The sequence below is a fragment of the Ambystoma mexicanum genome, chromosome 8, assembly GCF_040938575.1.
Source record: "Ambystoma mexicanum isolate Mex_15411 chromosome 8, UKY_AmexF1_1, whole genome shotgun sequence".
NCBI classification, from domain to species: Eukaryota; Metazoa; Chordata; class Amphibia; order Caudata; family Ambystomatidae; genus Ambystoma; species Ambystoma mexicanum.
The window spans coordinates 1702162088-1702175222 of NC_090929.1; the positions used below are offsets into that span (position 1 = coordinate 1702162088).

A 13135-nucleotide genomic window follows, 5' to 3' on the forward strand; every position below is an offset into this window, starting at 1 on the left:
CCTCCTAAAACCGGATTGGTGTGCATTCAGGATGGGGCATTTATAAACGTGTTCTGAGATCTATATATAAGCCACCTTATGCCGAATTTTTAGTAAGAAAGGCGTGTTAGAAATTGGGCGGCAATTCAAAGGATTTTCCTTATCCAAGCCTGCTTTTTTACGGATAGGTGTTACCACCGATTGCTTCAAGTCGTCTGGTGCCTTACCTTCTCTAAGAGATGTATTTATAAAAGTACATATAGATTTAATAAGCAGCGGGGGACACATTTTTATAATTAGGGAGGAACATGAGTCCCCATTGCAACTAGAAGGTTTTCATTTTTCTATTATATCCTGGAGTGTTTCATCTGTAATTGGCAAAAATTGTGATTCAGCTACTGGGATTTCGGTGCTCATGTGTGCTTGCTGTGAGGAAAGTATCTTAGCAGGTAACCAATTCTTTCTTTCTAACATCCCTTTTATAATTCCTAAGAGTTTGTCTTGCATACCATTTTGTATGCGCTAGCACCATGCAGAGTCTCTGATCTCTATTTGGTCTTCTGGCCGAGGGGTTGCTTCCTGTTCTTTCAATATTTTACAAATTTCCCTGACATGCGATGTGGCATTCGCAATATGTAAGTTATGAAAATTACTCTTAGTGGCCAGCACCGCACTTTTATATTCCTTCACTAGTGTCTTATACGATTGTAGGGATATCAGAGTGGGATCAGTTTTCCAGACGTAATAAGCCTTTATCATTGCTGATTTATGCTTTCTCAGCGCCTCTGTAAACCATGCTTGACTTTTTTGGTCTAAGTTTTTTTTTCTTTGGTTTCAGTGGAGCCAGAGTATTAGATATACTAGCCATACTGCTAGTCAGTCAAGCAGACATGAAGTTAAGAGGTGTGTCAGAGGGGAATCCAATATTACAAGCTAGTAATAGTCCCAGATTCTTAAGCGTAAGACGTTTTAGGTTACGGGGCAACATGTGTCCTTTGGATTTTTTTTTTGTTTCTCTGACAACGGCACAATTAATGAAAAATGAATTAACATATGGTCCGACCATGGGCATGACGTAGTGGATACATCCAGGCAAATGGTATTCAATGTTGCTACACAGTCTAGCGTGTGTACTAGCACATGGGTTGGTACTGTCACTTGTTGATAGAATCCTAGATCCGCAAGTGAGTGATCTAAATTACTTGCATGAGAGTCTTCTGACTCACGCAGCCAATAATTTATATCTCACAGAATTATAACGCGAGTGAGGGGTTTTAATGGGGGGAGGACTAAGTCGAACAAGGCCTCTGCCCAACTGTCCTTCATGTATGGTGGGCGGTAAATCAGCACAAAGTTAATTGTAGCCTCAGTGTTCATTTCAATTTTAATGCACAGGGAGTCAACTTCTTCCTTGATGAACCCCAGGATTTCCCAAATGGAAAGCTCCTTTTTTAGGATAAAGGCAACACCGCCCCCTTTACCCTTCTGTCTATCTTTGCGCACCATAATATAACCTGCTGGTAATGCTAGATTGAGGCTGGAGCCGGCTGCATCGGACGCCCAGGTCTCTGTAACCACACATACATCTAAATTATTATGTTCAATATGGTTTGCCACCTCAAAGGCGTGTTTCACTAGGGAGCGTGTGTTAATAAGTAGACCATGTAATTCTGTTATAGTTGGTGGTGGTTTAGGAGTCAGTGGACTGATCTTGGTAAAAGTTAGGAGTTGATTAAAGTTACTCAATTGAGCTGCACTTTCTAGAGTGCTATGAAGGTACTCTGTGGTAGACTCAGATATATTTGAAATGTGTAATTTGTTCTGAGAAGCTACTGTTTGAATATGAACTTCTCTGTTCGTGCTAAGAGTGCCATCTATCAGAGGATTCTCATTTGTGGCGTTGGAAATAAATTGCTGTGTGGATGGAAGAGTGTTAGATACCTTTTGCAGAACGGAAAGGTCTGCTGTTCATTTTAAGGAGTTATTATGTTCCATCTGCAAAAGTGCTTATACCTTTGATAAGGCCATTTTCAATAACTACGTGCAGAGGAGCAGAGCTCCGCTGATTCAACTCGCACTTTACTTATACAAACAAAATGCTAAAAGCACACCTCCTAAATGCCTTTGCTAATAGCTACAGTGATATTCAGGACAATAGGATCACTAAAAAACAACATATTTCAAATGCACACTTCAATTAAAAAAGTTGTTTAGAGCGCTAGTTCGTAAGTTAAAAAGGCAATTAAAATGAATATTCCATATAAAATGCCTACATTTCAGGTAAATCATTATATGGAGAAATGCCCAATTTAGGACTCAACAGTGAACACAGTGACACCAAGCAGTGAGTGTTGGGACGCCCAAATTTGGGGCACCATTTTTCCCCTCTGTGCTCCCTGTCCCCCATAGTCCATTAGTTGTGGGTTTGGGACATCCTTTTTATCTAAGGACCTCTATCTGAGGTTCAATTATATTGGGACCATTTCACTCCCCTGTTTACAGATTGACCATCTATGTGGACGGCTACACCTGGGCCTCCTTCATGTTCAGATGCCATTCTACTATCCAGCGATTCACTCTGTTCTGTCCTACTCCCCCGTTCTTTTCAGTTGTGTGTTCATTTCATGGGGCGTTGTGTTCATTTGTTTTCGTCCCGTTCTGAGTTGAAGAGCCAGGTTTTTAGACGTCCTCTGAATTTTAGATGGTCCTTCATGGTTCGTATTTATCTGGGGAGTCAGTTCCAAAGTTTTACGGCTAGGCACAAGAATGATGATCCACCAAGTTTTTTCCTTGTGTATAGTTTAGGTTCTAGGACGGATGTCGTTGCTGGATCGGAGTGTTCTGGTCGGCTGGTAGATGGTGATTTTCTTTTGTATGAATTCCGCTCCTAGGCCGTGGATTGCTCTGAGTGTTATGCACATTGTTTTGAAGCTGATTCGTTGTTTGACTGGTGGCCAATGTAGTATCTTTCACGCCAGAGTGATGTGGTCCCTTAGGTAGAGTTTGAGGAGGAGTCTGGCCGCTGCATTCTGGATACGCAGCAGTATCTTCAGTAGATAATCCAGCATTCCGAGGTGTAGGCTGTTGGCGTAGCCTATCCTGGACATGATGAGGGAGAGGATGGCCAGTGTTTTGTGCAAGAAGTATTTCTTGATTATTGTTTTTACTTGTGGTTCTAGGGTTAGCTCGTTGTCCAGTGGGAATCCCAGGTTTTTTACAACTTTGGATGGTGTTGGTGCTGTGAGTTCTGTGGGCCATGGCATGTACTGGTTGCTTCCTTGGTTGTTGGATGTAATCGAGATTTCCATCTTGCCCGGGTTGATTTCGAGGTTGTTAATGTTCATCTATTGGTAGAGTTCTTAGAGACAGCCTATTAGCGTGTGTTCTCCTCTTGTAGTACATCTTCAATTTTGTAGGTGATTTGGGTGTCATCTACGTAGTTGTAGCAGGTGAGGCCGTGCCTTTTGATGAGGTTGATTATTGGATTCATGGGGATGTTGAAGAGGAGTGGGGATAGAGAGGTTTCTTGTGGTACTCCACAGGTGGTGTCCCACAGTGCGGATTTGAATGCTTTTATCTATACTCTTCCTCTCCTCCATCTCTACCTGTGGTGTTCCCCAGGGGTCTAACCTCTCTCCCTGGCTGTTCAACCAATACCTGACACTTCTTTCCCACCGCATTGCCGCTTTCTGTATCCAACTTTCAGTGCTATGCGGAAGACACTCAGCTCATTTTCAGGCTCCCTTCCGCCCCCTCCTCTCCTTCTCTCATCTCTGACTGTCTGTCTGCGATCCAGGAATGGTGTGCCGCCAACGATCTCTGTCTTAATGCCAGTAAGACTGAACTTCTCATCATCGGCACACCTGCTCCCTCCTTTCCTGTCATTCTCTGGCCGGCCACTTTTGGCCCTCTTCCTTCTCCTACCTGTGAGGCTAAAAACCTCAGGGTCATCTTCGACTCCACTCTCTCCTTCTCTCCTCACATCTCTGCTGTCTCTAAGAAGTCACACTACCAGCTGCACCTCCTCAGAGGTATTCTTCCTTTCCTCTCCTTCCCCTAGAAGCTCACTGTCTCCAGAGCTCTAGTTCTCTCTAGGCTGAACTACTGCAACAGCCTCTTTCTAAATCTACCTGCTTCTACTCTCTGCCCTCTGCAACTCATCAAGATCAAGACCGCGAGACTTGTCCTTGGCCTCAAGCCCAGGGATCGTATCTCTCCAGGAATGAAATCTCTGCACTAGCTCCCAGTGGCTGCGAGGAATGAGTTCATAACCATCTGCATTGTCCACAAGGCCTTCTGGGCCCTGGGGCCTCATTACCTCCAACTCTCTCTTCCTAAATATCTTCCTTGTCGAGCTCTTTGCTCATCCGCCTCCAACTCACTCAGTGTCAACCGCTTCTCCAAGCAACGAGTTGGTGGTAGATCTCTTTCTTCGGCTGGGGCCTCCCTCTGGAACAGCCTCCCTGCCTCCCTGAAACTTGAGGAGAACCAACTCTGGTTCCGGAAGCACCTTAAGACCTTCCTCTTTGCTTCTGCTTTCTCTCCTCCTCTCCCCTGCTGAGCTCCTGACTGAAACTGCAGTGGTCACTTGGCTACCCTCTGATCTCGGGCCTAGGTCCCCTCCCCTGCCAGTTGCACTCCTGCACTGTCTTCTGGGCAACCCCTGTACTTGGGGGCTGTTTCTGTATCCCTACATCCCCCACCAGCTTTTGACACCTGATGTCTGCACTTACCCCTGCACTTGCCACTAACTGGCTGCACTTTTACCTTCTGTTTTATTTATTTTATTTATTTACTGGTGAATCTATGTATTGCACTGCCCCTGCTCTTTTCCTTACCTCCCCTCTCCTGCACTTGCACTATCTCAATGTCACCTGGCTGGGTAAGATCGTTGTCTGTCTTCCCTCTGTTCCCCCTCCCTTGTCGCGCTTTGAAACACTTTTGTATAGGGGCCTTATATCATATTATCATTATCATTATATCATACTGTTCCTGTTCTTTCAGACAAAGATTTAATCCAGACCAGCGTTGTGTTGGTCAGCCTTATTTCTTCTAGTCTCTTGATGAGGATGTTATGGTTGACTGTCAAATGCTGCAGAGAGGTCGAGTAGTATTGGTGCCAAGTTTGTGTTGGAGTCTGCGTTGGTCTATAGGTTGTCCCATATAGAGAGAAGTGCCGCCTCTATCCCTCTCATGGGTCTGAAGCCAACTTATGCCTGGTCCAATAGTTGGTGGTTTTCTACGTGTTCCAGTGTTTTTTCGTAGACATAGGTTTCTAACAGTTTTTCTGGCTAGGGAATGTTTGAGATCGGTCTGGGGAATGTTTCAGATCGGTCTGTAGTTTTAGAGGTCTTCCACACCGCCCATTATGTCCTTGAGTAGTGGTTTGATGTACGCAGATTTGAATGCTCGCAGTACTCTCCCCATTGAGAGCGGTTGGTTGAAGAAGTCTAAGTAGAATTCCGACGGTGTATCCTGTATAAGGATTGATTTATAGATTTCTGGTGGGCTGGGGTCCATTGGAGAGCGGGTCTTGTTGCTTTTTCTCACGAGGTTGAGAAGTTTTTCTCTTGACATTTTGGCGAAGCTTTTCAGCCTGTTCTGGGATCCTGGCATGCAGCACGGTCTGGTTAATTAATCTACTTTGTATGATCCGGTGTATATTAGTGATTTTGTTCTTAAAATTATCTGCAAGATCATCGCATCATTTTTGGGAGGGTACTGGCGTGTTATTGCATCCATGGCGATTTCTCATCTCGTTTACGATGTACAATCTTTCTTTCTGAGTGTTGGTGGCTTTTGTGATCCTGTCGTCGTAGTATTTCTTTTTTTTCTTTTTGGCTTTAAGAGTTTCCTTTTTGTATGCTCTGTTTTGTTTTTGATTATTCTTTTGGCTTGGTCGCAGTCTTTCCTCCATTCTTGTTTAAGTTTCCGTTTTTTCTTTTCACGGTATTGAGGTGGGACATGAACCATCTTGCCACGTCTTTCTTTTGTGATCGGATGAGGGGTTTTTCTGGGGAGATCCTGTCAATTGTTCCTGCGATCCATTTCTGGATTAGGTCTGCCTTTTCATCGAAGTCAGTTGTGTTCAAGGCTGCGATTGACGGTTTTGGGGATTCTAGTTCTTCTAAGTTGCTTCTTTTGACGCTATTCCAGTTTCTTTTCTAGATCGAGGGGGCTTTTGGGCTTGCTTGTGTAGAGGAGGAGCCAAGTACCTCTACAGGAAGTTCCACCTCTATTCTGCCTATATGTTGGCAACTGGAAATTGCGACATGTACAGTATCAGTAAGAATACCAATACCACTAAAAGCCCTTGAAACAAGGTACATTTTGAGAAAACCCTATATGTATCCACGAAGAAATGGTGACCTTCTGAAGTAAGTTCCAGAAGAAGTGTGAAAATGAATGAGAAAAGAATTAGTGGCATCACATGAAGTTGAGGTGACGCACACCGAAGATATATGAATGAAGTAAGGATATCGACCGTATAGAACCTGATGGCGAAGTAATGAAATAGTATGTCGTATATTTTCATTACACGGAAGATGACGTGCACTTGGGTGGGCTTAGTTGACTACCTGACCTTAGAGATCGAATCACGTCCTTGTAGCCCATAGAAAGTATATGTAGATGTTCCCCGTTGACCAACTATAATCTAGAGTAGGTTTTCTTATTTTGCCACGTATCCTGACGTCACTCATGACGAATATTTAGTATAAAGTCAATGGGCCTCATTACGACCCAGGCGGTCCGGAAATAACGGTGGCGGTAAACCCGCCGCCACCGTTGTTTCCGGACCGCCTGAGTCCGACCCCTGCAGGCGGGAGGTGATGTTCCCACCAGGTCTGACCTGGCGGGTTTAACACCTCCCGCATGCAGGCGGACGAGGAAACACCGGCAGCATTACGAGATGCTGCCGGTGTTTCCATGATCCCCATTTCCATTGAGTCCCATAGGACTCAATGGGAATGGGGATTTACACCATTCCGCCTCCGTGATTCCCGGAAAACCGGGGTTGTAATGCCCCGGTAATTCCGGGAATCACGGAGGCGGAATGGTAATACGAGTCCGGCGGTAACCAGGCGGTTTTACCGCCTCGGTTACCGCCGGACTCGTAATGAGGCCCAATGTTTTTTTATGATTATGTCGAGATAAGTCTTTGCGGCGTCCGTTAATGTCTGTTGTACTCCCTGTTTTAAAGACTTGTTATTAAAACAGCTTACCCTTTTGTCAACTTCTTGAGTCGGTCTGATTATTGATGTTTGAGTAAGATTTGCATCCCCACTTGTCTTAAAGGACCCGCTGTCTGGGTTCACTTGTATGTTTTAAATGGTAATTCCATCTCAAATGGTATAATGAGGTGGTCGCTCCATAGTATTTGTATTGGTGGCACTTTTGAGATCAGTCTTTTGTTAGCAAAGATTGCATCTTGAAAGTATATCTGCAGTCTATCTCGGACAACGTATCCCATTATCGAGGAAAAAGGGGCAATTTAAGCTGATAGAATATATACAGAAAATAAATTAACTCTGAGACTGTGACACATTTCTTTAATATAATTCAGGGGTAAAGTTTTAAGTCGTTTTTCAGCCTAATCCTGAATCTCTTGCATGCTGTGATGTCACAGGTTGGTACAGTGAGTCTTGCATGTTGTGGTCACAGATGGGTGTGATGTGATATGGCATTTATAACGCATCTGTACACAAGTGTTTCTAGGCGCGACAAGACAAGGCGGAGGAAACACATGTAGGACAAAACAGCGATCTTACTAGGCTCTGTAACATTCAGATTGCTCAAGCCCAGGGAGGGGGAGAGGGTTGAAGTGCAAAAGGGGTAGGGGGAGTGGAGAAGTGCACATGGGAGGGGAGAGGGGGGGGGTAGTGCAGGTAACAGAGTGCAGCCAACGGGTGGCTAAGTGCCTGTAATCAGGGGGTGCAGCCAGCAAGGGGCTAATAAGTGCAGAGTGTGGGTGGAATGTAGGGTTACGGATACAGACCACATGTGCTCGTGGTGGGGGAGCAAGAGACAGTGCGAGGTGCCACTGGACCAGCGGGTACCTGGTCCCAAGTTCAGAGGGTAGCCAGGTAAACCGGGTGTGTGGAACAGATGGGTCATCAGCAGGGGAGAGGAAGAGAGAAAGAGGAAGTGAAGAGGAAGTTCTGGAGTTACTTCCGGAACTGAAGATGGTTCTGCTCAAGCTTAAGAGAGGCAGGAAGGCCCCAGTCGAAGAAAGAGATCTGCCCTCAACTCTCTGCTTGGAAAAGCGGCTGACCCTCAAAGAGTTGGAGGTGGATGACTGGAGAGTTTGAGAAGGGATATACTTAGGAAGAGAGAGTTGTAGGTAGTGCGCACCCAGGCCCCAGAAAGCTGTGTGGACAATGCAGAGGGTCTTAAACTTGATCCTTGCTGCCACTGGGAGCCAATGAAGAGATTTCAAAGCTGGGGAGATACGATCCCTGGGCTTGAGGCCAAGGACGAGTCTCGCAGTCCTTTTCTGGATGAGTTGTAGAGGCAGGAAGATTTAGAAAGAGGCTGTTGCAGTAGTCCATCCTTGAAAGGACCAGAGCTCTGGAGACAAAGAACTTCTGGGGGAAAGTGAGTAAGTGAGGAATACCTCTGAGGAGGTGCAGCTGATAGTTTGACTTCTTAGAGATGTCAGAAATGTCAGGAGAGAAGGAGAGGGTGGAGTCGAAGATGACCCTGGGGTTCTTAGCCTCACAGGAAGAAGTAAGAGGACCATAGTGGGCGGCCCGAGAGAGAGAGGAAAGGGGGGAGCTGGTGTTTTCCGATGAGGAGGATCTCTGTCTTCCTGGCATTGAGGCAGAGATCATTTGCAGCACACCACTCCTGAGTTGCAGACAGACAGTCAGGAATGAGAGAAGGAGTAGAGGCGGCCAAGGGGAGCCTGAAAGAGAGCTGAGTGTCATCCGCATAACACTGAAAGTTGGAGCAGAGGGCATCTATGTGGTGGGCGGGAGGAGCCAGGTATTGGTTGAACAGCCAGGGAAAAAGGTTAGACCCTTGGGAGACACCACAGGTAGAGAGAGAGAGAGAGATAGAAGAGAGGAAGTACCCCAGGTGGACCTGAGAGGGTCGTTCAGTGAGAAAGGAGGTCAGCCAGGCCAGGGCCCGATCAGTAAAACCCAGGTTATCACCGAGGCGCTTGAGCAGGATGGCCTGGTTGACCGTGTCGAAAGCAGAAGAAAGATCAAGGAGCATGAGGACAGAAGAAAGGTTGGCGTTAAGGTTGGAGAGCAGGTCTTCACGGATGTTCAGGAGAGCAGTTTCTGTGCTTCTAGACGACTGATGGTCATGGAGACATCAACAGATTCATTGTGAAGGTTAAGCTTGGAGATGGCTAGCTTTTCCAAGAGTTTGTCCAAGAAAGTAGTGAAAGAAATCAGGCGATAGTTATCCGGAGAGGAAGGATCGACTGAGGGTTTCTTGAGGAGGGTGTGTACAAGGGAGTACTTCAGGGGGGGGGGAGGGGAAAGTTCCAGTGGCAAAAGAGTGATTGCAGAAATCAGCCAGGGCCAGAGCAAGATTGTCGATGTGGTCCTTGAAGGACAGGAAAGAAACTGTTTTGACAAGATGTTCATAGATTGGACTTGTCTAGAAACATCCTCTGGTGTAAACAAGTGAAAGGAAGACAAGGTAGGAGGAGAAGAGGCCACAGGCAGGCCAGTCATGGAAAAAGAGGAGGCGGGGGAGCAGGAAAGGAGGGTGGACAGGATGTCCTGAGTTTTAGTGATGAAATGAGAGGCCAAGGCTGTGCAGAGCGCCTGGGAAGAGACAGGAGAGGTAGAGACTGCAGCAGGGTTGGCCAGCTCCTTGCTGATTTTGAAGAGTTTGGCCAAGTTTCTAGATGCCGCGGAGATGCAGGTTTGGATGTGGGTTCTCTTCTTGGTACAGACAGAGAGCCGGTAATGCCTTTGGAGCAGGCGGCAGGCCAGTTTGTCAGAGGATGCGCCAGTAGCCTTCCACTTCTCAGCCACCCTGCTCTTGCGTTTAAGGGTGACGAGGTCTGAGTCGTACCAAGAGTTGCACTTGGATTTAGGCTTCAAGCTGATCCTCCTTGACAGGGGCAAGTACATCAAGAGTGTCAGAGATAGAAAGATGGAGGTTAGAGAAGACTGTGTCAGGATGTGAGTCAGCCAAAGGTACAGAAGGAGGAGAGAAAGTGTTGACGAAAGCCTCAACTGACACATGCTTCATGGGTTGAATGACTGAGAATGTAGGTGGCTGTGCTGTGATCGGCTTGGCCTGAGGGGAAGAGAGAGAGAGATCTGAGGAAAGCAGAAAGTGGTAACTCCAGGAGAGAGGAGTGGTGAGAGGGTGGGAGTGGGGGAGGTGTGAGGAGATCAGAACATCCAGAGTTTGCCCGGCAGAGTGAGTCGGGCCAGAGGGAAGAATAGAGAGACAGAGGGAGACAGAGGGAGTCGGAGGTTGTGAAAGAGTCCTGCAGAAAGACTAGAAGCATCCAGGTGGATGTTAAGGTCTCTGAGGAGGAGAACCTGAGAGGTAGAGGTGAGTGGAGAGGAGGAGAGATCCGCCCACTCAGAGAGGAAGGGAGCGACCTGGCCAGGTGGCCGATAGATAGTGGCCACAGTGAGAGACAGGCCAGCAGAGAGAGAGAGCCTGCAGACACTGACTCTTGCATGGTGTGAAAGTCACAGATTAGCACAGTGACTCTTGAAAGGTGTGATATCACAGCTGGGTACAGTGAGCCTATTGCATGGTGCGATATCACAGCTGGGTACAGTGAGCCTATTGCATGGTGCGATATCACAGCTGGGTACAGTGAGCCTATTGCATGGTGCGATATCACAGCTGAGTACAGTGAGCCTATTGCATGGTGCGATATCACAGCTGGTTACAGTAGCCGAGTACAGTGAGCCCATTGCATGGTGCGATATCACAGCTGGGTACAGTGAGCCTATTGCATGGTGCGATATCACAGCTGGGTACAGTGAGCCTATTGCATGGTGTGATATCACAGCTGGGTACAGTGAGCCCATTGCATGGTGCGATGTAGATTGGGACACTGATGGGTTCCTCTTTCTCACTGTTTTTCAGGCCATGCAACACCAGATAGCCCAGATTGCGATCCAGCTGGAAGCAGCCAGACTTCTGACCTACAATGCTGCTCGGCTGCAGGAGGCTGGGCAGCCATTCATTAAGCAGGCGTGCATGGCAAAGTACCTTGCCGCAGAGGTAATGACCAGAACGCAGGGTTTGTTTTGAAGAGTTCAGTGGTGTAATGGCATTGCTGTATCAGTGGGGACCAAGCTTTCAACCGCTCTAATATCAAAAAAAGCATATCATGAAATGGGGAGTGAGAGAACATGGGAAGTAAATCCACGCATGATCCCAACAATGACATAGGCTGGTCCAACTAGGGAGTGTGAACTCAGGGATGTGGATACCAAGGAGTAAACCCCCAATCTTGTGGTCCCCAAGAGGTTCAACTAGAGGACCATTGTTAATGCAGTAATGCCCATAGAAGTTCTGTAATGTTCTCCATGCAGCCCCTTCTCAAAGATGTGCCAGAAGAAGGGCTCACCACAGTGCTGTGCATGGTTGCTTGGACATGATGGCTAACATTATGATGACGAGGCTGTGTGAACAAGAGAACACACATAGGGAATGCAGCTCAACACCTTTATTGTATTCTAAGTGGTCTTGTAAAGTGCCTTTTTGCCAGCCTCGCTGTGCATGGCTCTGTTAGAAAAAGGGGAGGGGAGCAGTGTTAGTATGATAGTGGGAAAAGCAGGAGTGGAAAGACAGTGGTGTTGATGAGTGCAGGTTCGAAGCCTGTTTGCTGGTAAGGGTTCCACAGTGTTCAGGGGGAGATGCACTGGAGCGTGTAAGCCGTAAAGGGTGGTCCCAGGGTTTGGAGAGTTGCAGTTGAAAGCATTGGAGTGGGGTGTTCTCGGGAGAGAGTACATTCTCCAGCATGGAGTCTGGCATGGATTCACATGCTCATGAATATTCCCCGTCGTCAGGCTGGGAATCCTCGGTAAAGAAAAAACCAGTATCAGTTTCGTTTCTGATCTGTCTTTCGTAGTAGTAACCAATCACTGATCTCTGTGTCATAATGACCACAGCCAATGACTGCCCTCTACCTAAGCCCCGCCTCTGGCAGCCATCTCAGATTTTTACCGCACGTTCAAGTGTCGGGATCCTCGTTCTATTGCTCTCGAGCGTTAGTGCTTAAGTTAGTGAAAAACTTCGATTTTTCAGTCAAAAAGAGCCTCAAGCTCCACCGACTCTTCATCCGATCAACGGGGACCCGTGTCGGATTTGTCTACGCCCCTCAAGGGTGAAGATTTCGTCGAGCTACGCTTTTGGAGGACTCCAGAAGTTTCTCAGGCCCATCTCGGACATGGCCCAGGAGAAGGGAAGCTCGACGCCCGGAAAGCTGTTCAGGGTCTGCCCTGGATGCCAGCTGCAGAATGTCTTTAAGGAGGACGAACACTCCTTTTGTCTCTACTGCCTACATGAGGACAAGACGCACGTGGAGAAGGACTGTGCGTTTTGCGGCAACATGTCGGAGCGGACCATGAAGGACCGCCATCAACGTCTCGCCAACTGGCTGGAAGGGAAGAGCCCGTCAGGCGAGAAGAAGAGGAAGAAATCCGAGTGGTCTTCTAAGACCTTTGAGGACGCCCCAGCGACGGGGGTCCAACACAAGGCCAAGCACCGCGAGTCCGCTGGCACCGGGAGCGCCGAACGGTCGGGCTCTACGGGCGCCAGGCAGGGCGCATCCTCCCCGGCACCATCAACCACGAGCCAATGCTCTGGTTCGGGTAAGAGGAAGGCCGAGCACCCGGCGAAGCTCCTGGAGAGGCCCCGGTCGAGCTCGAAGGCCCCATCGGAGGGAGAGCGAGGCAGTGTTCCCCCCCCCCCAAGGAGAAGGCGGTGAGCGCACCTAGGGTGGTGAAAGCCTTAATCCATCCGGCCAAGGCCTCTATCAAGACAGTCGCGGCGGCCCTGGCTCAGCCTGTGGAGGCTACACCAGTGGTGGCGACCTCAGGGCTCAGAGTATCCCTGCCACCGCGGAGGGAGTCCTCTTTTATGCCCATCGACAGGACCCCCGTGAAACCTCCGGCGGAGAAGAAAAAGGGGGGGCAGGAGGTCGTCGTGGATTCGGCCT

General features: G+C 47.9%; 1 protein-coding gene across 2 annotated transcripts in view; it reads left to right on the forward strand.

The window, feature by feature from the left end:
* Window positions 1-13135, forward strand: part of ACADSB (acyl-CoA dehydrogenase short/branched chain) — a 359596-nt gene that overhangs the window by 278537 nt on the left and 67924 nt on the right. For both annotated transcript variants that reach the window (XM_069612021.1, XM_069612022.1), the window contains one exon: window positions 11056-11193. In XM_069612021.1, the coding sequence (XP_069468122.1) occupies window positions 11056-11193 (138 nt within the window). The remainder of the gene's footprint in view (window positions 1-11055; window positions 11194-13135) is intronic.